The 20,520-nt window shown below is 55.6% G+C and overlaps 11 protein-coding genes across 12 annotated transcripts; 5 read left to right on the forward strand and 6 right to left on the reverse strand.

Annotated features, from left to right (window-relative positions):
• Nucleotides 1-174: 174 nt before the first annotated feature.
• KRP23_10433 (Diaminopimelate decarboxylase) lies at nucleotides 175-1,761 on the reverse strand (the record flags this gene model as incomplete). 2 transcript variants are annotated; one of them, XM_067880883.1, is made up of 1 exon in its annotated part: nucleotides 175-1,761. In XM_067880883.1, the coding sequence occupies one exon, from the start codon at nucleotides 1,759-1,761 to the stop codon at nucleotides 175-177; it is 1,587 nt and encodes a 528-aa protein (XP_067741181.1). The 2 variants fall into 2 exon arrangements, with proteins under 2 accessions (XP_067741181.1, XP_067741180.1); XM_067880882.1 differs by having other exon boundaries at nucleotides 175-1,179.
• Nucleotides 1,762-2,137: 376 nt separating this feature from the next.
• Nucleotides 2,138-4,903, forward strand: KRP23_10434 (putative serine/threonine-protein kinase drkD; the record flags this gene model as incomplete). Its single annotated transcript, XM_067880884.1, has 1 exon — nucleotides 2,138-4,903. One exon carries the CDS (start codon nucleotides 2,138-2,140, stop codon nucleotides 4,901-4,903), a length of 2,766 nt encoding a protein of 921 aa, XP_067741182.1.
• A 670-nt stretch (nucleotides 4,904-5,573) lies between these two features.
• On the forward strand, nucleotides 5,574-7,922 carry KRP23_10435 (uncharacterized protein; the record flags this gene model as incomplete). Its single annotated transcript, XM_067880885.1, has 7 exons — nucleotides 5,574-5,866; nucleotides 5,946-6,564; nucleotides 6,647-7,273; nucleotides 7,338-7,442; nucleotides 7,515-7,574; nucleotides 7,644-7,775; nucleotides 7,848-7,922. The coding sequence occupies 7 exons, from the start codon at nucleotides 5,574-5,576 to the stop codon at nucleotides 7,920-7,922; spliced, it is 1,911 nt and encodes a 636-aa protein (XP_067741183.1).
• A 30-nt stretch (nucleotides 7,923-7,952) lies between these two features.
• On the reverse strand, nucleotides 7,953-9,629 carry KRP23_10436 (N-acetylgalactosamine kinase; the record flags this gene model as incomplete). Its single annotated transcript, XM_067880886.1, has 3 exons — nucleotides 7,953-8,423; nucleotides 8,487-8,678; nucleotides 8,742-9,629. The coding sequence occupies 3 exons, from the start codon at nucleotides 9,627-9,629 to the stop codon at nucleotides 7,953-7,955; spliced, it is 1,551 nt and encodes a 516-aa protein (XP_067741184.1).
• Nucleotides 9,630-9,818: 189 nt separating this feature from the next.
• KRP23_10437 (putative polyketide hydroxylase) lies at nucleotides 9,819-12,287 on the forward strand (the record flags this gene model as incomplete). The annotated part of the gene is made up of 5 exons (XM_067880889.1): nucleotides 9,819-10,073; nucleotides 10,143-10,215; nucleotides 10,281-10,518; nucleotides 10,607-10,799; nucleotides 10,875-12,287. 5 exons carry the CDS (start codon nucleotides 9,819-9,821, stop codon nucleotides 12,285-12,287), a joined length of 2,172 nt encoding a protein of 723 aa, XP_067741185.1.
• Nucleotides 12,288-12,379: 92 nt separating this feature from the next.
• Nucleotides 12,380-13,612, reverse strand: KRP23_10438 (UDP-N-acetylglucosamine transporter ROCK1; the record flags this gene model as incomplete). Its single annotated transcript, XM_067880890.1, has 1 exon — nucleotides 12,380-13,612. One exon carries the CDS (start codon nucleotides 13,610-13,612, stop codon nucleotides 12,380-12,382), a length of 1,233 nt encoding a protein of 410 aa, XP_067741186.1.
• A 663-nt stretch (nucleotides 13,613-14,275) lies between these two features.
• On the forward strand, nucleotides 14,276-15,175 carry KRP23_10439 (uncharacterized protein; the record flags this gene model as incomplete). The annotated part of the gene is made up of 1 exon (XM_067880891.1): nucleotides 14,276-15,175. The coding sequence occupies one exon, from the start codon at nucleotides 14,276-14,278 to the stop codon at nucleotides 15,173-15,175; it is 900 nt and encodes a 299-aa protein (XP_067741187.1).
• Nucleotides 15,176-15,296: 121 nt separating this feature from the next.
• On the reverse strand, nucleotides 15,297-16,061 carry KRP23_10440 (uncharacterized protein; the record flags this gene model as incomplete). The annotated part of the gene is made up of 1 exon (XM_067880892.1): nucleotides 15,297-16,061. The coding sequence occupies one exon, from the start codon at nucleotides 16,059-16,061 to the stop codon at nucleotides 15,297-15,299; it is 765 nt and encodes a 254-aa protein (XP_067741188.1).
• A 189-nt stretch (nucleotides 16,062-16,250) lies between these two features.
• On the reverse strand, nucleotides 16,251-17,708 carry KRP23_10441 (Glutamate-rich WD repeat-containing protein 1; the record flags this gene model as incomplete). The annotated part of the gene is made up of 1 exon (XM_067880893.1): nucleotides 16,251-17,708. One exon carries the CDS (start codon nucleotides 17,706-17,708, stop codon nucleotides 16,251-16,253), a length of 1,458 nt encoding a protein of 485 aa, XP_067741189.1.
• Nucleotides 17,709-18,002: 294 nt separating this feature from the next.
• KRP23_10442 (NADH dehydrogenase (ubiquinone) complex I, assembly factor 6) lies at nucleotides 18,003-19,183 on the forward strand (the record flags this gene model as incomplete). The annotated part of the gene is made up of 4 exons (XM_067880894.1): nucleotides 18,003-18,109; nucleotides 18,184-18,256; nucleotides 18,324-18,794; nucleotides 18,881-19,183. 4 exons carry the CDS (start codon nucleotides 18,003-18,005, stop codon nucleotides 19,181-19,183), a joined length of 954 nt encoding a protein of 317 aa, XP_067741190.1.
• Nucleotides 19,184-19,486: 303 nt separating this feature from the next.
• On the reverse strand, nucleotides 19,487-20,280 carry KRP23_10443 (uncharacterized protein; the record flags this gene model as incomplete). The annotated part of the gene is made up of 2 exons (XM_067880895.1): nucleotides 19,487-19,723; nucleotides 19,810-20,280. 2 exons carry the CDS (start codon nucleotides 20,278-20,280, stop codon nucleotides 19,487-19,489), a joined length of 708 nt encoding a protein of 235 aa, XP_067741191.1.
• Between the last annotated feature and the right edge of the window lie 240 nt (nucleotides 20,281-20,520).

Below are 20,520 nucleotides of genomic sequence, written 5' to 3' on the forward strand. Positions count from 1 at the left end.
TCTGATGGAATACGCCGCGGAACCTTAAGGCTTGAAATGCAACTCATTGCCGCATTTCGCTGTGTATCTACCGAGACGAATAAGCATGAAATCGACATGGAAAATAGAGAAACCCCGTCCTTGCACTCGTCAAAGCTAGCACAATGTTGGGACGGAAAGCTAACCTGTGTAAAGCTACAGCTCCACGTCACGGTCGAGGCCCCAGCAAGCTAGTGTCTCCTCAGTCGTCTCACGTTCCTTCAGCAAAGAAAAATTCACGTCGCTGGCAGAGCTCGAATACGCAAAGTTCGACGAAACTTGGCGGCTGTTATACTTGGAGTGCATCGACATGGTGTAGCCGCCACTATCATGGATCACCACAAAATCTCCGACTTCAATTGGAGGCAGAAGTAGTTGCTTGGCGAGGAAGTCGCCTGAAAAGCAGAGCGGACCAGCGATGTCCTGGCGGACGTAGGAGCCGCTAGGATGCGTCTTCGGGCGGCCGTGGCCATCGAGAACGGAGATACAGTGTGACCACAACTCCGGCAAATAGGCTGTACGCGGAAACTGGTCTGCTCCGACATGGATCACCGCGATGTGCTGGCCTGCCCAATCCTTCACGGCTTCCACCTTAGACACGGTGATGCCAGGCTTCACAAAAATACTGCGTCCGAACTCTGTGATAATGGACGAGAACCCACTCGTAAAGAGCTCGGGCACTTGTTCGCGCACTGCATCAGCGTATTCTTGGAAATCGTATGCCTCACGCTCTCCACCGTCGTACACGGTAGGCATGCCACCACCGATGTCCAGCACGGAAACCTGCTTGTTACCAACATGAGCGTTAACCTCAAGTGCAAACGCCACTGCTTTCTTGGCTCCTGCCGCCAGTAGGTCAAGAGGACAGCCCTGAGAACCGACGTGCACGTGCACGCCCTGCAGCCACGAATTCTGCTTGAAGATCGCAAAAAGTCGGGGTTTCGTCTCCGCCGTGAGTGGGAGGCCAAACTTACTCGTGACCGTCGCCGTGCTAGTAGCGTCAATTGTTCCGCCGCCCACCACGGGGTTAATCCGCAGTCCGATCTGCGCCGCGTGCTTCCTTTTCGTTTCCTCCGAGAGTCCCAACTCCGCGAAGATCTCGTTCACCTTGCGGATCTCCTCCTCGTTGTCCAGGTTAATGTACACTCCAGCCAGTAGCATCTCGCGCAGCTCGCCCAGTGTCTTGCACGGCGAGTCATATACGACTTTACGCGGTTCAAACCCGAGCGATAGCGCGTGTTTGGCCTCCGCAATAGACGCGCACTCTGCGCCGAACCCCTTGGCCCGAGCGCCTCGCAGCAAGCCGCGGGTGGGATTCGTTTTAACTGCCAGCGCGTGGTTGAACTCTGGCTCGGGGAAGGCGGCGTGCAGGTTGGCGAGGCGCTTCTGGAAGGCGTCCCAGCTGAAGAGGTTGGTCAGCGGGCTCTCGTCGTGCAGCAGCTTCTGGCTCACGGCCGCCTCCACGACACGCGTGACGGCGGCGCAGCGTTGCTGGTGATGGTCAAAGGCGACAGCGGAGTCTTCCCTCTGCTGCTGCTCCAGCGACGGCGCTACGTAGTGACCGGCAGCCTGTTGGGCCAGCGCCTGCAGCACGAGTGTCACAATTTGCGCCGTCGTCTGTGACGAGGAGGCGGCGTCGGCGCTCAATCCGTTGTCCCGGCAGAGCTTCTCCACCACCTGGTCCACGCTCTGCGCGCCTGAGCGCAGCGTCTCGATGTACGGGCCCCACGCGACGGCGTCCATAGTCTTGATCTTGGCTCAGCGACTTGGAGAATGACGAGCTCCAGCCATACAAGATGCTGAGTTGAAGTGCATCTAATCAAACGGCGTGAAGTACACTCCGACACAAAATTTGTGTCGTTTAGTCACAATTGGTCCAAAAGGGAGATGGGTCACGCGGGTCAAGAAGTCAGCACATGCTGTATGTTAGGTAATCCCACACTGCAGCATGCTCCTAGCGGAAGAGACCCGGTCAAAGAGTAGAGGCGGAGCAATGGGACCAGCTGGCGATGCTTCTTCCTGCACTGGGCGGCGGCAGGTTCATTCGCAGCGCAACACGGAGTCCCTGTATATCAAGTCTGCGCTAACGAGAAGACACCAGTGCCCGCGCAGACTGTAAATGACGGCGACCGAGGACGCGCTGGAGACGGCGCGGCTCGTCATCATCTCCACCGCGGCCGTGATCTCGTCCGTCGTGGCGGTGGTTCTCTTCCGGAGGATACCGGACCCAGGCTATAGCTCCAGGAGGAGACGGGGACGCAGTCGCAGCAGGAAGCCGCCGCTGCCGCCGCCCCACGCGACGGGACCTGCGCTCTTCTATTCGGTGGTCATGACCGACTGGTTGTTCTCCGTCACGGGCGCCGTGAGCCAGTCCATGGACATGGTCATGGGGCCAGGCGTCAAAGTGCGCACAGTCATTGGCGCCAGCGTCGCCTCCGTCTTCCACGTGAGCTTCATGGTCTCGCTGCTGTGGGGTGTCGTGCTTGCAATTTTCGTCCTGCGCACACATCGCTGGGCAAGGGGACACCAAGGGACCAGTCCTCCCATGAGACGCTTCCCAGTGCGAGCAAGTTGGTTGATTATCTGGACGGTGGGACTCGCAAGCGGACTGCTATCAACGGCGAGAACTCAGGCGGTCATCACAGATAGTAAGTCCACGATAGTACTCACCAACTGCCTGCGCTACTTGTTTGTGGCAGTGTACGCGCTGTCGGCAGGCTGCGTGGTTGCCGCCAACGCGGTGCTGTTGATCCAGCGACGTCGGTTGAGCAGAGCGGGCGATCTGGCCCCCAATGCTACAGCCATGACAGAGCCGTCACTTGGAAACAGCGCGGACCATGCAGCGCTGGCGTCTACGAAAACGTGGGAGATTCAGGCTCAATTGGCGCTGCGACTGGCTCATGAGAAGCTTATGCACTACTTCCTCGTGGTTCAGGTGCTGCAGTTTCCAATGATGCTGTGCTACGTTCTAGGTCATGATGTGGTGAGCTACTCCACATACGAAGTGGCAGATTGTTTGCTGTTCAGCGTACCGCTGTTCAACGCTATCGTGTTCGGCTGGAGGCATTTAGGAGAAGCGAGATTTCCCCAGGACGAAAACGATCTGCGTAACAACCAGACGATGTTGCAGTCAAGCAGTAACAGCTCACGCCATGGTGAACGGCAGCGAGATCGAATGGGGACGGGTCTCCTGACCGGCAGCAGCAACAACGGCGTTGCCAACGTTTTAGCCTCGTCGTACCGAACCGTTTTCGGAAGCAGTGGAGCCAGTAGCAACACTGGAAAAGAGTCGATGAAGAGCACGTATGTTGGCAACGAGATGGTGACTCTAGAGGAGCTGAATGGACTTACAAATTTGGCCTTCCTCGCTGAAGGAGCAGCGGGCAGTGTATACAAAGCTCAGTGGCTGGGGATTGAAGTGGCAATGAAGGTCATCAAGCTTCCCAACGGAGGCGCAGGCGATGTCGCGGATGCGGAGTTGTACCGCACTATTATTCAGAACTCAGAAGAAGCTTTCATCGAGGAGGCAAGACTTTGCTCACGACTGCGGCATCCGAACATCACGCTGTTCATGCGTGCCGGATACTTCGAGGGTAAGCTGGGCATTTTGACCGAGTACTGCTCACGGGGTAGTCTCAAGGACGTGCTCAAGCGCCATTTCCCACTGAGTTGGCGGCGCAAAGTGGCGTTGGCGCTTCATATTTCGAAGGGTCTAACTTACTTGCATGCGCGCAACCCGACTTACATCCATCGCGATCTCAAGGCTTCCAACATTTTAGTCACTGAAACATGGCAAGCAAAACTTGCAGACTTCGGTATTTCCAAGGTATCGAATTTCGTCAACCGTGTGCGATACAGCGAGCGTACTGTCAGCTTGGCTGAGCAGCAAAACCCTAGCGTGTCGGATGAACTCACTTCGTTTGCTGGCACCTGGCGATGGAACGCCCCCGAGATTTTGCAGGACCCGCACAACTGCCGATACAGTCGTGGAACGGACATGTACTCGTTTGGTATGGTTTTGTGGGAAATTGCTTCGGATGGCGCGGTCCCCTTTAGCGACACCAAGTTTGACTTCGAGGTCCGCGAGAAGGTGCTTGTGGAGCAACGACCACCGATTAACCCTGGACAACGTTGCCCTCTGCGCTTCGCTCAGCTTATCGAGGAGTGCTGGGCGCAGAACCCTTCAGTCCGCCCGTCAGCGCCTCTGGCTGCGGAAATACTCGAAACAATTCTGGACAACATGTCGAAGAACTCGAACGATTTTACCACGATGGCGTCAGTGTCAGGTTCCGAGTACACGAACAGCATCTTCTCTTCGCTGCGAAATGGTGACGGTACTTCGGATCTGGAGCATCGGCCGAGCTCTATCCTGGGTCAGCGCATTACGAACTTCTTCCGAGGTCGGTTCTCCGCTCGTAGCAGCACCAGCAGCGGGATGAGCGAGGAATACCATGATCACCAGGACAACGAGCAATTCTACAAGTTCGCATCCCCGTATGCAGGTACCACGGACACCATCAGCATGCTGAGCGCTCGAGGCAGTGCCGCAGTGGAGTTGATCCCAGCAAACGTTGATTCGTCGAATTTACCGATCGTAGGCTTGCCTAGTGGCAGCCGCCGTGGTGGGGGCCTGGTTGGAGGACGACTTTCGTCGCTGGACGAGTACGACTTCGAGATGGATGAGGGCAGTCCGTCGGACATGTCCACGACCTACGACCGAAGCCCCTCAGAGAGCAGTTCCTCGATGCTGCCGCCGTTCCGTCAGGCAAACAAGACAAATGGCAGGCGTGAAGAAGTTCGACCAAGTGAAGATCCCCGACCAAGCGGAGATGGCGATGAGTTCGCGTTAGGCGCCAATGGCAAGATACGCCACTTCCAGTACTAGGAGAACTGCAAGCTGCGAGTGATAAGCGGGCGAATCCGCTGGTATTTATTAGCCACAAGCGAGAGTGGTAGCGAGTAAATCGCGCAGAGCAACTCGACATTACGGAGGTGTTGGAGAAGACCTCGTACAAGTAGGTACTGTACGTAGCAAAGCTAAAGTATTCAGCTTCCAAACCACTTGGTCTTATCGTGGTGCTCGCTTAATTAAGCATGACGTGGTCGAGCTGATTGTTCTATCCAGCATCCACAACTTTCTTTCTGGAGGCACTTCTTAGAGAGACTGCATTGCATTTGACTGCACGACAGAATGAATTTGATGGAGAGCATCAGTCGTTTAGTCTTAGGTTGGTCTCATTGAGGCCGCTTGTTCAGCGGATTCGTCAGAAACGAGGAATTCACTCTGGGCAGGCCGAAACCTCCCCAGCATGAAAGACATCACACGCCACTCCGATGATAAATGCACACTACTTCTAAAGCACTGACAACAGCTGAGAGAGCAATTGCTGCGAACGAATGCAAAATGAGAACTGAACTGTCAGCAGCATGCAATCCAAAGCGGTGCAGTGCGGTCCACCCATCCCAAAACCTTCTATCACATATACCCTTTTATATCGCTCCCTCAACAGGCCCTTCATCACCTGCTACATCTAATACAAAATTGACACGGCAAAATGCTGCGCAAGGCTCGATCTATCGGCGTGACTGTGGCGGTGCTGACGCCCCTAGCAGCTTTAGCAATCGGTGAAGCAGCGCAACAATACGACGACAGCAACAAGGTCGTGTACGCAAAGCAGCATCTCCTGAGGTGGCGTAGATCTTCCGAAAATGAGGCAAACATCTCGGAATCGACGGCTAAACCGCCCAAAATGACCGGTGCATCCGCCTGGCTGGGCAGTGCGCCGCCCAAATTCCCGTATTTGCTGTCAATTTCTGCCGGTGACAATCCGGCGTTTGTTACGAACACGTACGTGGTTTGGCTAGTCACTGTTCAGAATTGGTGGACTGTGTCACTCACGAATTGGTGTTGGTGTCTGTGTGAGCAGCCTTCTTGGCGGCGCAAAGGTTCTTGGGTCCTACGAAGAACCAACACACGAAACTTTGGAGCGACTGACTGCACCAACTTTGACGCTGGAGATTGCAGTACATACGATTGCAATGTGGTATTCGGAACTGAAGAAGGCGCTGCATGGAGAAGTACCCGAGAATTTTGACCCGCGCGTCGGATTGAAAGTTTCAGCAGAGGAATCGATGATGGACGCATTGCTAGATGCGCTTCGTGACCTTCAGTACAACGAGCAGTACAGTGAGAGAACTGATGAAGAGAGCCAAACAGATGCACCGACAAGTTTGGATAGTCATCAAGCTCAAGTAACTACGCTTCCCGTCTTCTTGCATCGGGATTTTGACACACTCGGCGATCAAGACGCTGAGAGATGGCTCCATTGGACGCATCAACTCTCGAGTGAGGGGTTGGCTCACGTGGTTCTGCTAACCACCTCAACAGTGACACCATCCAAAGTGCAGTGGCTAGAAGCACGCCATCAGAGTGGGCTCGATGCTACGAATTCCGACGTCGCCCAGGACTTTGTTGCTATTATGCTGCGCCCTGCAAATGGACTAGTAGATTTGACCTCGGCTGAGGAAAAACTACGTGAGATATCGGTATGTGTTGACCCTGGTTGTTCGACTAAGCTGAAGTTGACAATGATTATTTTTCCTTGTTTGATCGGTTGTTGATTTCCAGGAGCTGCACGGCCTGAAGCTGTTATCTGAGCCAGAGCAAACGCGCAGCAAGCTTTCGGACAGCCAAGATGATGCAGACCCCGCGCAAAACAGCAAGCGTGCAGCAGAAGTTGGAGTAATTTTGGAAACTGTGGGGAATTGGTGGAGCGATATCGACGAGATTTGTCGCCGACTAATGGACAGTAATCTGAATGACGTGGCGTCTCACGGAGAGCGATTCGCCGTTATTCAAGAAGTGTGCAATACCTTTGTGCAAGATACCGAGGTTGGACTGCTTGAAGTATTGCACTTAGACGGAAGTCTGCAGCCCCTTGCTAAATCCGCTGCAAGCAATCATCCAGACTTATCGATGGAAGTCTCCAGTAGGGCATCGAATCCTACCGATGTTGCACAAGTTTTCAACGCGTTGGAAACGTGGAAATGCCTTGAAACGCTGGCTGATGTGAGCCCAGTAACAGGCGGTAATGCTCTGATTGGATCGCCACAACAGCTACTGAACCAGAAAGACAAGACACCACTTAACTGCGTCGACCCTGTAGAGGCGCTGCTGCCATTTAACCATCGCGAGGAAGGCGAGCAGAAATTCTTGAATCTGATTGATCAGCAAGTACTGTTTCTTCGGCCAAAGGTGCGCTTCGGCCAAACACAAGATATCTTTCGTAGGCAGTACTCACAGTTACTGTGCAATGCAGGATGTTGTCGAGATTGGCGTGATTCCGTGCAAGAATGCCGCGCTTGTTTCTTCATGCTGGGTTCAGACACGACCTGCTGTCAAAAAGGCCTTTGAGAAGATACATGTGAGTCGCTCTGTGCTGCTTGCGGTCTGCTTCTCGTTTTGACCTTACTGTATTGTTGCTACCCTACTGCAGAGGAGTGATACGTATTTCAGGGTCATATTAGATCTCGATCGCTTTGCTGCCAACGTTGAGGTACGCGTTTATTGCTCACGTACGTTTTCCCTAATAACTGATACAATAATGGGTATTAACCTGCTCCAGATGCGGAAAGAGATTGAGCAGTACGAGCAGGAGATAGCGCAGCGACGGGAAACCTTGTCCAATCTGAAACGTGATTTCGCATTTCTTCAGTTTTCAATGACACCAGCAGAGAAAGCCCAGCGTAAGGCTGAGGTGCGGCCGTACAACATTATTACAGTTGTTATTTCGTTGACTAACCGACTTTTTTACATTTCTGTGTGATAGCTTGCGCTTATTGAGGTCGAAGTACAGGCAAAGGATGTGTATTTAGAGAAACTCCGCTCGTTGCTAACTCCGTGAGAATAATCAAACAATTACTGACAGTACAAACTACAATAGCTGTGGCGAGAAAATCTCCGCTCCAGGTGCCGGAGCGGACTCAAACATTGCGTCCAAAGTGTTTGTTGCTGCTCTTCCTCGATCATGGTAGTAACTGGAGCGGATTCTTTTCATGAAGTTGGATACCTCATCCTTTTTGACGAGCGTCACAATGCAACCACCCCATCCAGCACCAGTAAGACGTGCTCCCAAAGCACCAGCAGATATAGCAGCATCAACCAGAGCGTCTAGCTCCGGGCAACTGCACTCGTACAACGTCTTGCAACTGTTGTGACTTGCATTCATGACCTCTCCGAGTTGTACAACTTGCTTCTGCGTGAAAGGCGACTGATCTGACGACTGCTGCACATTATTCGCGAGTGAGACACAGATTTCTCGGAACTCCTCCACACGTTTGGCTTCACTCCAGACGTGGAGAGCTCGCTGCTGCAGTTTAAGTGGTGTCGCTGTGATGAGAACTTCCTGTGTCACGTTACAGAGTGAGTGATACCATCAGAGAAGAAGTACGCACATCCACATCCAAACCTTGCTAGCTGCCTCAAGTGAAGAACTGCTGAAAAGTTCAATGACTGGTACACCGAATTCGTCTTCGAGCTCATGAACATTGTACTCTCTCAGAGAGCAAGCAGTCGAAGCCAACTCCTGCAACTCAGTATAGCTAATGCTTTCACCGCGAGCATTGTTCAATGCTAGCTGGACATCAACGAGGCGATTAATCTGTTCACCAAACGTCCACATCATTAGCGCCCGAATATCTACGCAGGATACACAAAGACGTACGCTTTTCCACTTCTCGATACCAGCCCGTTTTGCTATCATTTTTGCAGCAAGCGCGCATTCCACGACCCGCTTGTTAAAGCGAGTGGCTGCATCAACTGCTTTTTCTGCCACCACTAGACTGTTCGCAACAACGAAGGTCACCCCAGCTGCATCATCTGGTACACTCACGAGATCGCTGGCTGCAGGAACGCTCGAGAAATCGAGGTGCAAGGCGACACCACGTTGCGCCAGGCACGCCACCGCTTGGTCCATCCCGCCCCCCATAGTGCCCACACGATGTTCCGCTCGTCGGCAGAGCTCTGCCATCTCCATTCTGCTGAAAGGTGTTATCCCTGTTGTCTGCAACGCGCTGCTCGTCGCCAACGCGGATGCTACAACCAACGCACTAGAGCTTGAGAGACCACAACCAACAGGGATGTCTCCGTCCACCAGCATCTGCAGCTCCCTCCGCTCCCCGCCAAACAGCCCCGGGCGCTCATCTTGAACCCCCAGCACCCCACACAGCACGTACTTGGCCCAGGCCGCTCCCTCTTTCTCCAGTGTCTGCATGTTTTCCTGCTCTTTCTCCTCCATAGAAAACGAAATGCTTTTGTATGATGACTTAGCGTTTGCCACACTTAACGTCCTCACCCCTGCACTATTGGCACTGCTTTCTTCCGTTTGGACGACGTCGAAAGCCACGTAGACACTCTGCTCAATGGCCATGGGAAGCACCGCGTAGCCTTCGTAGTCCACGTGCTCTCCGATGAGGTTCACGCGTCCAGGAGCGCGCGTAACGCCCGTCGGCAGCCGTCCGAAGTGGTCCTCAAATGCTCTCATCACCTGCAACAACCGCTTGTTCGCTTCATCTCCCGTAGAAGGCAGCGGTAGAGCGGGGAACAGGTCCATGACGTTGAAGTGACAATCACTCCGCAAAAAACTATCTTCGTACTTTAACGAGTCTCATCCAACGTGGTCCACACGAAGGACCTCTATTCGAGAGGGCAAGTGTGCCATGTGAACGGCGCGTATCAACGCGCCGTAGCATTGCGCTGTCTGCATTCCCTGCTACTCGTGGCTTGCAGCGCTTCTTGATTCATGACGCTGGCGTCGCAATTGTTGCAGGCACAGAAGCCGCGCGTTCTGGTGGTGGGCGGCGGTCCCGTGGGGCTGGCCACCGCTTTCATGCTTGAGAAGCTCTATAACGTCCCTACTCGCGTGGTGGAGCGTCAGCGCAGCCCCACGTCGCACCCGCAGGCGCATTTCATCAACCTTCGCACGATGGAGGTGCTATACGCTACGATGCCGGAGTTCCACGACCGGCTGCTCGCTCAGGCGGCGCCCAGCGTGCTCGTGAGTAGTACCTGCAAGTGGAGCATGTGTCAATGAGTGACGGCTCAGTTTTGGATGCATTTGTTGCAGTGGCGTGACTACGTTTACTGCACGGGAGTGGGCAAAGCTCGGGAGATCGCGCGTATCGACCAGTTTGGTCCTTGTAGGTGAAATGATTGCAACTGGCAACTGCCATCGACGTGAGACTGACGTTCGCTGTTTGTGCAGGCATCCCGCGTGATACGATTGAGCAGGCGGCAGCTAATGGTGACAGTCTTAGGAAGTCATTGGCGGCGTTGTCGCCGACGCAGTTTCTGCACTTCCCTCAGAATCGTTTCGAGTCGCTGTTAGACGAGTTCCTGACTGAAAACGACCTGCGTGTCGAGCGAGGAGTTGAGCTGGAGGGCCTGAAGTTGCAGTCGGAAGGTTCTGCAATGCAACAGCCAGAAGTCACACTGCGCCATTTGTGAGTTGTAGTGGGGTTGAGTGTGGGAGTTTGCCTCGGGGCATGGACTGATGGCAGGTTGCGCCGTTTGCGTTTGAGTGTTTATCAGGGATACTAACACGGTCGAGCAAGCGTCCTATGACTACGTTATTGGAGCCGATGGTGCGCACAGTCTGGTGCGCAGTCTCTGCGGTATTGACATGGCTGGAACGAGTAACCTGCAGAGTATCGCGAACGTGCACTTCACCAGCAAGGCGTTGTCGGAGGCGGCGCGCGAGAACCCTGCTATGTTGTACTTCGTGGTAAGCGCAATTTCTTCCCCCGACATGACACATATGACTGTAGCTAACCCAACGCTGCTATTTGCGTGTCCGTAGTTCAATAAGGAGGTTGTTGGCATTCTGATCGCTCACGACCTGAATAAGGGCGAATGGGTCTTCCAGATTCCCTTCTTTCCTCCTCAAGAGTCGATCCCCTGGGATTTCTCGGTTGCCCAGTGCACGGAAATTGTCCGCCACATCCTGCCTAACGACGTTAAAGTCAACGACGACGACATCAATATCTTGTCAGCTGGCCAATGGAAAATGGGGGCGCGTGTGGCCAAACACTATGACTCCGGCAAGGAACGAGTGTTCCTTGTGGGCGATGCCGCGCACCAGTTTCCCCCGGCAGGAGGATTTGGCATGAATACGGGACTGCAGGACACGCACAACCTGGCCTGGAAGCTCGCACTTGCGATTCAGATGGATGCTGAAAGCCAAGCTACTGACAACGACGTCGACACTCAAGCATTGTTGCGTTCGTACGGCCGTGAGCGCCAGCTTATTGCGAAGACAAACACGCAGTTCAGTCTGAGCAATGTTGCTCGAACCATGAAAATTCCGCGTGCGCTCAATGTGTCCCACGACAACGCCCAGACACTCGCGAAAATGATCAACTCGGCACCGATGCAGTTGCTCCCGCTGCGCGCGCAGCGTGAAATTGCGCAGCGGATCATGCGTGTCGGTAAATTGCCTCTTGGACTGCTTGATGAGGCTGAGGATGCAGGTGGTGCAGGCAGCGCCTTGGGCAATCGTATGCGTGCCAACGTACAAGATATCGTGACACGCCGTAAAACGCTCGGCATGATGTTCTACCACTTTGATATCGGTTTTTCGTACGACGCACCTTCGTGGGCGTCTCGCGCCAAGAAGCTCATGCAAGACCCAGCGTTGGACCAGTCCGTGGAATTCCGCACCGAGGTTGGAGATGGAGACAGCATCATCTTTTCTCCGACTTACCGCGTTGGCGAGCGCTTTCCGCACTTTTGGTGCACTAGCGAGAGTCCATGTGCTGCGAAGGTGTCCACTCACGATATGATGCGTCTTGCTGTTCAAAGTGAAAAGCCTATGGAGAATGCCGGCAGCGTGCAGTTCGTTCTGGTCGTCACCGGACGCGATGCTGCGCGTGTGATCAGTTCATGTTCAACGTCTGCTTCACCGACAGTGTCGAGACATGTATCCCTGGTTGTGCTGCGATCGGGTTCTGATGGTGGTTCTGCGATGGTTGATGCTGCTATCGCTGAGGCCCAGAAATCGGCGACCTTCAGCTCCGTGCTCTCATGGAATGTTGTCAAAGACGACAGCGATAAGGCCAACAACAAGGCATGGACTAGCTTTACGGAGACCAAGGCTGCTGCTCTCGTGCGCCCAGACGGCCACGTTGGGGCATTATGGAAGACCGATGAGCTTGACAAATTTTCTAGTGCCGCTTTAGCGCAGTCACTGCAGCGTGCCGTTCAGCTCAGCTAAGACATTACCGCAAACGCAGAGCAGAACTCGACGGGATCTCATCGATTTGAGAATTAGAGTAAATTTTGTTGGTACATCGAAGTGGTAGTCGCTCACACGATCGCCTCCACTACCCGTTGAGTACTTGGCATCTCTGCAGACTGCAACTGCCTTACAGACCGCCGCATGTCCTGTCGAGAAGTGCTGCTTGTGTGTACACTATTGCTACTGACTGTGACAACCGTTGGAGGCACCAGGAACGGCTCCAGCTCCCTCGTGTCAGCGCTCATCTTCTTCTTCGAATGCCGCACGTTCGATGAAGGCCCAACCACTGGCACAGGAGCAACGCCAACTTCAGCTGGCATAAGCGATGCGAGTGGTTTCTCGTCAGATGACACAACTGCAGGTGGGTTGAGAGTGTACAACGCCGTACTAATAGCCACGAGCGCCATAGCCAGCAGCGCGTTGTGACCGAAGGGTTTTCCGTTGAAGTGAGTCTCCAACAGAGCCGTAAGGCCCATTCCTCCCACGACAGCGAAGCTCTTCTCCACATTGCCGCAGTCTCGGATCACAAAACCCACCAGAACTCCTCCCAGTGCTTGACACAACAGAGCCGCCAGTGTGAGCAAACTCCAGCCCTCCCACATGCTGTCCTGCGAGTCTGCGTCCGCCGTCGCAGCCTTCAGTCCGCCCTGCACAATTGCCAGAGCCAGGAGCGTCATCTCGCCCAGCACACTGAGCTCCACCGTCACCATATACTGATTACGGTTTTCGCGTTGCAAGGCTCTCTGGATGATACTCCCAGCCAGCGCTGAGAGCACCGCGCCCAGTAGTGCTTGGTACATGCCTGTGAAGGCTACGGCGTCTGTCGACTCTGCACTTGTTGGCTCTGCGTCCGACGACGACGTCATGAGCACCGCAGCCACACAAAGAAGGCCCAGAGACACGACCTGCAGCGGAGACTGGCGCGTGCCCAGCAGCAGGTACACGAGCAGAGCCGTCCAGATGATCTTGGTCTGGTTCAGCACGTTGAACGTGACGCCGTCCAGCGCCACGACCGCTGCATGGTTCAGCAGGTTCTGCAGCACGTAGATGAGCGCCGGGAGCACCGTCGTGGCCATGGCGGCGCGCAGCTTCCACGTCTTGAGCTGGTTCAGCAGCCCGCCCTCGCCACGCGTGAGGCTCAACGGCACCAGCGCCAGCAGCAGCTTAAGGAACTCCACAACCCCCACGCGCAGACGCACGTCGCGCGCCTCGCTTGCGTACCAGCCCATGAGCACGGGTTGTACACCCACCTGCGCCGTCAGGAGCAGTAACAGCGTCACCTGCCGAGCTGTCGACGCCATCGTCAAGGTGAATGGGGAATGGAGTGTATACACGACTGATTCGATGTATAATTGTGTATACATGTATACAAGATGGCATTGCTGGCGGATAGGAGCCCGTCGTCTGACATTGAGTGCTGGCATTGGAACTGTCATGATAGCCATGATGGCAGAGTTGACATCTTCGTCTGCTGCGTCGCGATCGGGTTTCACTTCAGCGGCCTTGTTGCCTGCGTTGCTAACAGTTTTGCGGTGATCGCAAAGTGTGTATCACTGAAGGATTAAAGCGCCATAACTCCTTCGCGTGAGTTTACAATGTATGCACTAGTATGGCCATCAAAATTGTACATGTACTGTAGCTCCATATGCAGGTCAGCCTTGGCAATCATCGCCAGGAGCAAAATTAGTGTCTCGGTGGTTGACAGTGTCACCTTGACCCATGTTCAGTATTTGCACCGACTACATTTGCCCGACGCGCATTGGGTGAAATCGCGGACAGTGGCACCATGTGTAGACGTGCAGTGCGGTTGCCCACCTGGCAATCGTGCACGATGGCACTCGTGGAAACGCACGCCGGTACACACGGCGCCTTTGCCGAGCGTTGATATTTGACCCCATCCTAGGAGCTCCTGACGAATTGCGGCGTGTCCGTGTCCACGTTGCATTCTACAATTGCACCTCGCCATGGAGTCATTGCTGAGGCGCTCCGTCGCGTTGCTGTTGCTCGGCGCAGTCTGTAGTGTACCTCACGTCGCCGCGAAGGTGTCCGCACAGGGACAGAACGCAGTGCCACTCAGCCCCGTACGCGTGGTTTCTTCCAGCGTTGGTAGCGTCGCTGCGGGCTGCTCGCTGTGTCGGGACAGCGGGAACTGCTCCGTGGCCACGAACGATTCAGCGTCCGGAGTATTTTGCGGAGATCTGCATGCTGAAGCTAACACGCAGCCGTGCTGCTGTCCGTACTACACCGAGTGCCGTGTAACCAGCAAGTCGCTTACATGCGAGTGCGGCGGGGCGTGGTCCGCGCAACTAGAAGCCCAACGCCACGAGAGGCTTTCAGTCACCGAAGCAGCGAACGAACCAGAAGTCCAGCAGGTGCAAGACAGCTTCGCAGCTTCCGAGGCCCATCTGAAGGACAGCCAAATGTCCGTGACCACAGAGATTCTGATCCATTTGTCGGCGTATCTTGCGCTCTTTGTGTTCGCCGCGTACGTGGACCACTGGGTGGAGTGTTTCAGCGACTTCCGACGGAACCGAATGGTGGCGTACGGCGAGGCCGTCGACATGAAGATGCTTCGGTTCCGCCAACGGTTCGGCAAGCGGCGGCGAGACTCTGAAGTGGATACAGACGCTGACGACAATCTACCGCTGCTGGTGTTGCAGTCTCCAGCACCAACCTCGTCGCCTGCGTTCACTTTCGCCAATGTCCCAGAAGCCGAGGTCGCAGATATTCCTGTGGCCGACGAACAGAAGGAACCGTTGCCAGAGGAAGTCGTAGTTGTCACTGTTCCTGTTGATGCTGTGCAAGAAGTTAGTACTAGTCTGCCGGAATCTCTGGCAGAGCTTCAAGAAATCTCGTTAGAGTGAAGTTCTCCGTCCTCGTCGTCCTCAGAGTATCGTGTGTACCATAATATCAAACTACATTTCACAATAACCCCCTCACCTTCCCACCAGTAAAATCCCCAGCAACATCCGAGACAGATACCAACTAGACGGTTTGAATCGAAGAACCATCTTGCTCTTGCCTTCCGCTGTGGGTCTGCGGCTCGTCGATCACAGCTTCAACGTCAACACTCGGTGAAGATGACTCTGGACGCAACGGGGCTGTATCATCGTCAACGTCAGCTTCATCCTCTGCAACTTCAACACTCACAGTCGCGACTGCAGCAGTAGCTGAACCAGTAGCAGCATCCTGGCCCCTTGCTGTTTCCTCATCCTCCGAGTCACTGTCCACCGTGTCCACAACACTGTCTTCTCCTCTCGCCCGGGCCGCAGACGGCGAACTGGCCAGTAGCTGGTGATTGCTATTGCTGTTCATCACCTTGTACGGCCCTGCGCACATCTTGTCGTAGGCCAGTAGAGCCCACGCTATCACGGACAGACCCACGAACAGGTAGAACCTCGTGGTCATGATCTGCTCCTCGCGTGCGCCGTCGAAGCACTCGCACTCGTCCGAGAAGATGGTGGTCATGCACTCGTTGCGGAAGGCGCAGCAACACGGCTGAAAGGTGGACAAGACGTCGCCACAGAACACGCCGGCCGATTGGTTGTGCACAGCCACGGAGCAGTTCTCTCCGTTGCGGCACATGGCACAGCCGCGGTCTGCCGGGGCGTAGTACTCCATACCCTGGTGGCGCATGTGGTCCCCACCGTAGCCCCCGTAGCCGTACATGGCCAGAGGCTCTGCTTGGACGGCGACCAGAGAGAGCAGGAAGAGAAGGCACGACGCTCTGGAAACTGTGAGCGGTGTCATGCTGCAGACGAGTGGCCTGAGTATCGTGTACGGAACGATTAGCGTTGCGGCCGATTCGTTAGTCGCCTGGGAACGTTGTGGTCCGCCCTTCGAAGAAATAAAGCTACGGGTGGTGTACAATACACAATTACAACTCGACGTTTGAAAAGTCTACTGTATTGGGCTTGACACAAACGATAGCAGGTCTTATTACGAAATATTAGCGGGCTTGAAGACGTTGAAGCCGTCGCCAGCCGTGCTCATGAGCACACCTGGGCACTGCGGATGGAAGTGCAGCTCCTTGATGTCGGTCTGGCCCTGGTGGATGAACAGCAGCTGCGGCGGCAGGTCCACCTTCGCCTCGCCGCTCTCTCCCTGGACGGGCACGGCGGCCTCGGCGTCCTCTTCGACGGACATATCCCAGACTGAGATCTGGTTGTCGGCGCCTGACACTGCAAGCACAGACTCGTCGGTCGGGTGCCACTCGATCGACGTGACCGGCGCCGTGTGGTACCGGAAGTGCGCCACCGGGTTGTCCGCCTTAAAGTTGCGCAGGTCCCAAATCTTGAACGAGCCATCGTCCGAGCCGGACGCCAGCAGGTAGGCGACGTTGCGGTTCCACGAGATCACGTTCACATCGTCGTCGTGGGCAGCAACGTCCAGCATGCTGCCCGCCTTCCGCCGGGTGTCCCAAATGCGCACAGTGCGGTCAGACGAGCACGAAGCGAACACGGACGCCTCGGTGGGGCTCCACTGCAGGTCCTCCACTGAGCTCTTGTGGCCCGTGAAGGGCACCTTGTCCACGCTCCACGCGCCCTCCGAGTTGGCCCAAACGTAGATAAACTTGCTGCAATCGCCCGTCACAAGACTGCCAGCTTGCACCGGAGACCAGTCCATGGCAAAACCTTCGTCTGCGTGTCCCGAGAACGTGTACACGGGGGCCTGCTTGGCCGGCAGTGGGGCGCCGGCCTTGCCGTCCAGCGACTCGAGCTGCTTGGCAATGTCCCAGAGATGCACCTTCTTGCGGTCGGACCAGGTGGCCACGATGTTAGACGACTGCGGCATGCAGCGAATGCGGTTGACACCGCCCGGGTGCGGGATGGAACGCGACTCGAGCACCGGGTCGCCCTCCGTCTCATCCTCATCCTCCGACTCTTCATCCTCTGAGTCCGAATCATTGTGGTGCTTAGTCTTGTGCAGCTCCGACATTTTCATAACCGTGATCTGGTTGTCGTCCGGGTTGGTCGCTTGCGTGCCCGCCACCATGAACACAGTCATCGGGAAACGCGAACGCACAGCTCCGAGGTTGTCGCGCACCACGTCGATGCTGAGCGAGGGCCACTCGGCTGTCATGGCGTAGTACATGTCGTAGGCGCTGCTGTCGTAGTCCAGCACCTCGTCGTCCTCCAGCTTGTCCACGCCCGGCATGAACACCTTCTTCACTTGCGTATCAGCCTGCTCATCGCCGTCCATATCTACGTCCTTGTCGGTGGCAGCCTCACCGTCCACGACCTCCTCGTCGCTCTCGACCATCTCCTCGTCCTCCATGTCGTCTCCGAACGGGTCCTCGAACACCAGGTCCTCCTCGCCATTGGTCTGGCCGTGCGCCGTGTGGCGCTTCAGGTCACCCGAAAACTCGGCAGCCGCGCGCTTCTTCAGCTGGCTCATGGCTCTGGTAGATGGAAGTCAGCACCTTCCGGTGGGCAATGCGAGCGAGGCGGTGTCTTCGGTAGCGATACGCGCCGAATGACAGGCAGCGGGCCAATGGTGGCCAGCAGACGCGATTGGCCATAATTGACTGGCAGGCCGCGTATTATGTGGTGTACACACAGGTAGCCATCAATGCGATTGTGTGGTGTACCTCCATTTAGAAATGGCTACGATATACCGGTAGAAACCGGTCGTTTCGGTGGTGGTAGCCGAAAAACGAGCGGCGGTTACGCTGCGGTCTCCTGAAGTATGATGTCGAGCTCCTTACGACGTCCGGCGACGCTGCTGCAGCGCAGAGCGTTCAGTGCGGCGCGTGGGCAACACAACAAGGAAGGCCTGGAGCTTCGTGAGTCAGTCCGGTAAGATGATGGCTTTAAAAGGCGCTACAACGGCTGCAAATATGTGAAATATCTAATATTGCAATGCCCATCAGGAAATTGGACTACGACGGGTATCTGTGCGGTCTGCTGCTACCGGTAAAGACTCGCCCGTCCTTCTTCGCCATCGTACGTCCCTGGTCTTGATTAGTTGCGGGTGGATTGCTGGAGCAAAGGCTGATATTGCGTTGTACAGCGCGCGCTGAACGCTGAGATCGCGACCATCAAGGACTCTGCGCACAGCAACCAAATCACGGGCAAGATCCGCATGCAATGGTGGCGGGAGCGTATCTACAATTTGTATGAAGTGTCAGCCTCGGCGGGTGCGGGGCGACCGCAGCAGTCGACAGCGCTGCTGCGGGCACTGGACCAGGGCATTCAGGAACACGACTTGACACGGAGGTGGTTCGAGCGGCTGCTGGACGCGCGCGACCAGGATCTGGACCGGGAGGACGTGCTGAGTCTGCGGGAGCTGGAGGTCTACGCGGAGCAGACGGCCTCGTCGCTGCTGTACCTCACGCTGGAGTGTCTCGGTGTTCGCGACGACACGGCAGACCGCGTAGCCGGACACGCCGGTGTGGCTATCGGGTTGGCGACGCTGCTTCGAGGAACAGCGTTTCACAGCTCACGACAGCAGTCTTACTTGCCCGAGGACCTCATGAACAAGGTACGGATCGATGATCTCGGCTTGGATTTGGTTCCCGGAATCCTTATGCTAAGCGTTGGCTTGTGGTGTTGGTTGTACCTGTACAGCATGGCGTCACCGTGGATGATCTGGTCGCTGCGGTGGAGGATCCCAAGCTCGGAGAGAAGGTGGCGCCTGTAGTGTTTGATGTCGCCTGTCGTGCAATGGAGCACCTCCACCAAGCTCGCTCGCTCCGGAATGATCTACCACGTGAGTCACGCCGTGCGTTCCTGCCGCTCGTGAGCTCCTCTTTGTACCTGAAAGAGCTGGAAGCAGCTAACTTCAACGCCTTCGCCCCAGAGCTACAGCAAAGTAGCATGCTACAACTGCACTTGGAGGTGTTGAAGCATTTCTTCTTGAGCAAATACTAGACCTGTAGACCTGCACAACCGCAGCAAGAGCAACCAAATACACTAAACGATGCACATCACTTCGGTGTCTTGACTCGTTTGCTGGAGCTTCTACCGCTGATCCCGAAAATTACTCGATTGATGAGGAGCTCAGCAAGGAGCGCTCTCCTAATGTCTGGTTCCCTGTCGCTCCTCGTCTGGGCTCAAGATATACACGAAAGCTTATCGCTTCCCACACGTAGCCCGGGCCTCCGGTCGTCACCGCTGAGCCTCTTGATAGGGGCAGAAGCGCCGCTGAATAGTGCAAGGCGCCACTAGGACGTCCTAATTCCTCTGCTTCTTGGCCGATCCTACCTGTTTGCTGCCACTGTTGCCACTGCTTGAGCTTCCCTGCTGCTGTTGCCCGCTGGGCGACCGCCGCTTGGCGTCCAAGGCCGCCAGTTGGCCCTGCAACTGGTCCTTCTTGAGTTTCACGCGGTTCTCGAACTCGAAGCCGCTCTTGAAGTAGTCCAGACGAGACGGCGCCGAAATGTGTAGCAGCTCCTCTTCAATAGCGCAGGCCTGCAACAATAGCAACAACAAAAAAACACCACATTAGAACATCAACACAGCACTGCAACCCCTCTAGTTGTCTGCCGGGGCCTCACCACTTGCAGCAGGTCTTCGTAGGTGGAGCAGCGACTGGTGTAAGCGTCGCGGATCTTGGAGCGCACAGCCTGGCGCTCCTCAATGGTCAGGTACATCCTCCAGTCCTGCATGGTGGAGGACTGGGAGACGCTGCGCGTGGCCGTCGTGGCGGTGACGTTGGTGCTGGCTGAGGAGCCGCCGCCCACGGCCGAGAGGCCTCCGCTGCGGCCCGGGAAGGCCTGGTTGGCCGACGGGCGGTTGTACACACCCGAGGATGTCACGGCACGCAGCATCTGCGGCGGGTTCGTGTTGGGCGTCGCGTGCAGCACGGACGGGATGGAGTTCATGTTGTTCATGCCCACGCCCAGGTGGCTGCCCAGCCCGTGGCCGCCCACGTTGCTGGCCGCGCCGCCGCTCAGCGTGCGCTTAAGGGACGGGATGCTCTGCGCCGAGCCGTTGGAGGGGTCGTTCTTCATCTGCCCGAGGTTCATTGCGAGATGTCCGGGTGGCGCATGTACAGCTCAAATTTCTTTATGTTTTTTGCCCCCTTTTTCCCGACAAAAAGTGAGAATCCACACTCAAATTACCGATGATCACTTTGCAGAGGGTCACATTTAACGATGTTATTCACGGATGTCAGAGGGTACGACAAGTCGGAAATCCGATACGTTTTTGGACTCTGTAGGCTTCGTACCTATAGGACGCCCCTGGAGGAATGATGGGTTACCGAT

The sequence above is a fragment of the Phytophthora ramorum genome (assembly GCF_020800215.1).
Source record: "Phytophthora ramorum isolate Pr-102 chromosome Unknown Phyram_PR-102_s0010, whole genome shotgun sequence".
NCBI classification, from domain to species: Eukaryota; Oomycota; class Peronosporomycetes; order Peronosporales; family Peronosporaceae; genus Phytophthora; species Phytophthora ramorum.